General features: G+C 48.2%; 1 protein-coding gene across 1 annotated transcript in view; it reads left to right on the top strand.

Annotated features, from left to right (window-relative positions):
• The first annotated feature begins 1,441 nt into the window (after window positions 1-1,441).
• The window catches only part of Psmd8 (proteasome 26S subunit, non-ATPase 8), a 6,115-nt gene continuing 2,954 nt past the window's right edge, over window positions 1,442-4,602 (top strand). Inside the window, exons 1-4 of the mRNA XM_031384140.1 lie at window positions 1,442-1,863; window positions 2,979-3,051; window positions 3,168-3,270; window positions 4,535-4,598. Of these exons, the coding sequence (XP_031240000.1) occupies window positions 1,498-1,863; window positions 2,979-3,051; window positions 3,168-3,270; window positions 4,535-4,598 (606 nt within the window). The 5' untranslated portion in view covers window positions 1,442-1,497. The remainder of the gene's footprint in view (window positions 1,864-2,978; window positions 3,052-3,167; window positions 3,271-4,534; window positions 4,599-4,602) is intronic.

Genomic DNA, 4,602 nt, shown 5'->3' with positions numbered 1-4,602 from the left:
ACACCCCCATACCCATTCCTCTAGGTTCCCCAGAGACATGTCACCCCAATGTCAGCATGAAGCAGCCAGATATCACCACAACCCTATTCCTGCTTCACCATCACCTCTTTCTAATTGCCCTGGCTGTCCTGGAACTCACTCTGTAGACCTGGCTGGCCTCAAACTCAGAAATGCACCTGCCTCTGCCTCCCAAGTGCTAGAATTAAAGGCGTGTGCTACCACCGCCCGGTTAATTTTTTCTTTTTTAACTAAACCAAAATGGGGGAATGTTGGTATTCTGTCTGGACTCTACCCCCATAGTTACCTGGTAGCAGCCAGGTATGCTCCTCTCCACAGTTACCTGGCAACTGCCAGGTAGGCCTGACTCACTATAAAAGGGACTGCTTGGCCCCTCCTTCCTCTCTTGCCTCTTGGCCCCTGCTCCCCCTCTCCCCACGAGGTCATGGCCGGCCTCCACTTCTCTACTCTCCCCTTCTCTCTGCCTTTCTCTGCCTCTCCTACCCTCTTAACTCCCCCCTCCGTGCCCTAAATAAACTCTATTCTGTGCTATACTGTCGAATGGTTGGTCCCTCAGGGGGAGGGGATGCCTTGGCATGGGCCCACCAAGGCAACTCCTTCCCCCACACCTCACCACACCCCCATAGAACATATCCTTATATCTCGTTATCTTTTTATGATCACAACATATATAATTTTTTTGAGACAAGGTTCCTCTATGTAACCCTGGCTGTCCTGAAGACTTGGCATAGATTGGATTGGCCTCAAATTCTGCCTTCTAAGTGCTAAGCCACTATACCCAGTTTCTGTGATTATATATATGTTTGTGTGTATAATATTTTTCAAGACATGGTTTCTCTGTGTAGGCTGTCCACTTTGTAGACCAGTTTGGCCTCGAACTCACAGAGATCTGCCTGCCTCTGCCTCTCAAGTGTTTGGATTAAAGGTGTGAACCATAAAGCTCGGTCTGAAATTATATTTTAATTTCAAAAATAAGTAAAAAAAGGTACTGGAGAGATGGCTCAGTGGTTAAAAGCACTGACTTCTTTTCCAGAAGTCCTGACTAAAATTCCTAGCAACCACATGATGGCTCACAACCATCCATAAACGGATTGAATGCTCTCTTCTGGTGTGTCTGAAGACAGCTACAGTGTATTCATATACATAAAATTAATAAATTTTTTAAAGAGTCTGAAAAAAAAAGTGTGGAAGAACGATGCTCCTCTGATAAACATGAACGCTCTAATTTTAAATCCCACCTGCTAGTACTCTCACAGCTTGCTTTTGCAGTGACACCTCACAGTTTTTCAAATGGCTCTATATCGCCACCTCTTGGCCTAGAGGCGGTACCCTTAAGATGGACATTCCACCGGCAGAAGCAAGGGCGGCCCTGGTTGACTACGGGGATGGGCGGGGCATTGTGGGTATTGTTTTCAGTTGAAGCAGACTGGACTTCCGTTCTCCATTTTGAATGACAGCAGAGGCGGAGCTGGCTCTGTCATGTTCCTTAAGGGCCGAGCTGCGAAGACACCCGGAGGAGAGCTGCGGCGCTCCTCCCGCGGGGGGCGGAAGCTGGCTGAGGTAGCTCCGCCTCCAGCTCTGGGCTCCACCTCCCGGCCTCACTTCCGCCGTGAGACCATTGCTCGGCGTCGCTGCCGTAAGTCCTGTCGGCGGTTTGCCGCATCACGAAATATGGCGTCCACGGCGGCTACGATGACCGCGACCAGCGTCTCGGGCTCCGGGCCCGCGGCCAGCTCGGGCGGGATGTTACAGGCGGCGGCGGGCATGTACGAGCAACTCAAGGACGAGTGGAACCGGAAGAGCCCGAATCTTAGTAAATGTGGAGAAGAGCTGGGTCGCCTGAAGGTAAAGGATCGCCGGGTTCTAGATGCCTAGTGCTTGAGAGAAGGTGACGGACGGGAGATCAAGGCTAGTAGAATGGGTCGAGGAATGGGAAGAGCGAAGTTCGGCCCCTGGGGTGGCGGGAAGGGAGTGTTGGAAAGATTGGTTCTGGCAGAATCGAATGAGATGGTTCGAGCTTTGGTACTTGGAGGGGGGCAGAAGTGGGATCAGACACTGACAAACGAGGAGAGAGTGAAAAGAATAAGGCTGAGATGACTGGACGTTGAGGGAATGTGATAAATAAAGCCCAGGTGTAAGCTGTGAAACACCTGTGTGAAGAGGTGCAACAGGAACGGTTTGAAGCCATAACGAACCTAGAAGAGCATGAGCTTCGGTCGTAAACACATTCAGGTGTATAGAAGGCCAGCCTGGTCTTCAATAGCGAGTTCGAGGAGGCTGGGCCACATTGACCTCGTCTCAAAAATATAATAATAATAATAATGATGATGATGATAATGATGATGATGATGATGATGATGATGATAATACAAAATATGTATTAGGTCCCTAAGTTTACTAAAGAATGGTGTCTGGGCTGGCCTGGGGGGAGGGGAAAATTAGTGCCCCATCCTCCTTGTTATCCCTTCCCAGGCACACTGTGGTGGTGAAGGTCTTCCCAGAACTGAGTATGATAGCTGGACATGATGCCCCACACTTGTAATCCTAGCACTTGAGAGTCACATCAGGATCTCCAGTTCTAGACCAGATTGGCCTGCCTGGGGAGAGCCTGTCTTAAACAAAACAGAAACCTAAAACAAGCCAAAAATAGCAACAGAAAGAATTGAGGTCATGGGTGTCTCCCTATCTCATGATCCCACTGGGTCAGGCACCGAGTGCTTTCTGTGTCTCAGTGGAGTTACTAATATTTGTAAGATGAGGTAATCCAATTGGTACTTTCTGTGCTCTCAGGCCCTGTGCTGGATGCTTTACAAGCACTGACTCCTTTAATACTCATAGCAGTTGTGTGGGTTAGGATGCATGTAAGCTCCATTTTTCCAAGTAGGAACTGTGTTCCACAGAAGTGTAGAGAAAGTAAGTAAGCTGTATGTGAAGTCTCATCGTCATTCCTTCCCCCACAGTTGGTTCTGTTGGAGCTCAATTTCCTGCCAACCACGGGGACCAAACTGACTAAACAGCAGCTCATTCTGGCCCGTGAGTGTCACTAGGGTTGGAGGGTGACGGGCCTGGGGTCATTGTAGGAATGACTATAGTAATGATCCAAGGAGGGATTCCAGCCACCACCTGAGCCTCTCTCCCCTTACTCACAGGTGACATTCTGGAGATCGGGGCCCAGTGGAGCATCCTATGCAAGGACATTCCCTCCTTTGAGCGCTACATGGCCCAGCTCAAATGCTACTACTTTGATTACAAGTGAGGTTGGGCCCTCTAGGGAGGGGACTGAAGTAGGGGTGGGTAGTTCATGTATCTCTGGCTTCCTCCAATTGGCTTCTTCACCCCAGAACCATTGCTGTTCTTAGCTCTGTCCCCAGAAGCTGGAGGGCCAGATTAGAGATCTTGAGACTGGGTTTATGTAGTCTATTTCTGAAAGTTTCTAAACAGTTTGTTTTTATTTATGTATTTCCATGTATATGGGTACTCTGCTTGTATGCCTGAACACCAGAGGAATGCATAGGATCCCATTATAAATGGTTATGAGCTGCCACATGGGTTCTGGGAATTGAACTCAGGACTTCGAAAGTGCAGAGCTCTTCAAGCATGTGGTGCTCTTAACTGCTGAGCCATCTCTTCAGCCCCTCCAATCTATTTTCCCTTATCTAGTCCCACACTATGTCCCCTTTACCCAGTGTGGCTTCGTGTTACCCTTCATTCTCTCTCTAGCTGACATGTCTATAACGGCCAATAGGATACTATTTTGCTTCACAATTTGCTGATTGTTTTATTTTGTTTGAGGCAGGGTTCAAGGTGGTCCACCTACCTATGCCTGGAGATTAGATGTAGTGCTGCCCCCTGCTGGTTTGTTTGTTGTTTTTTCTTTGTGTTTTTGTTTGTTTTCCTTTTTTTTTTCTTCTTCTTCTTCTTCTGTGTAGCCTTGGCTGGCCTGGAGATCCACCTGCCTCTGCCTCCTGAGTGCTGGGATTAACAGCATGGGCCACAATACCCAGCTGTTGTTTTTTGAGACTATGTCTTGTGTGCCCCAAGCTGGCCGAGAACTCATTTGTGTAGTAGACCTTCTGATCTTGAACTTTGGATACTCCTACCTGTATCTCCCAGTGGCTAGGATTACAGGTGTGCACCCCCATGTCTTGTTTATGAAGTGCTGGGGATTGAACCAAAAGTTTTGTTCATTTGAGGGAAACATTCTGCTTACGGTATCTAGCCTCTGGATACTATTCTTATGGCTTTACTTATGATAGAGCATTCAATTCACTCATGTTTACTGGCCATGCCTTTATGGTGTGGATACCTAGTGACAACTGTTTAGCAGATGGGAAATAGACTGAATCACTGTGGTCCATATGTGCTTGGTCCATATGGCTTGTGCTTTTCTTGCCTCTCTACCTAACTTGTCTGAACTCCTGCAAGTAGTTGTAATAATACTGGAAGGTAGATGATGAACTTGGTTAGCCCCTCCATACCTGTTAACTCTGCTCTCCTCCTGCTCCCTGGTTTACAGAGAACAGCTTCCTGAGTCAGCCTATATGCACCAGCTCCTGGGCCTCAATCTCCTCTTCCTGCTATCTC

The sequence above is a fragment of the Mastomys coucha genome, unplaced genomic scaffold, assembly GCF_008632895.1.
Source record: "Mastomys coucha isolate ucsf_1 unplaced genomic scaffold, UCSF_Mcou_1 pScaffold21, whole genome shotgun sequence".
NCBI lineage: Eukaryota > Metazoa > Chordata > Mammalia > Rodentia > Muridae > Mastomys > Mastomys coucha.
Note: the sequence above shows the minus strand (reverse complement) of the source record. Positions and strands in the feature narration are given on the sequence as shown.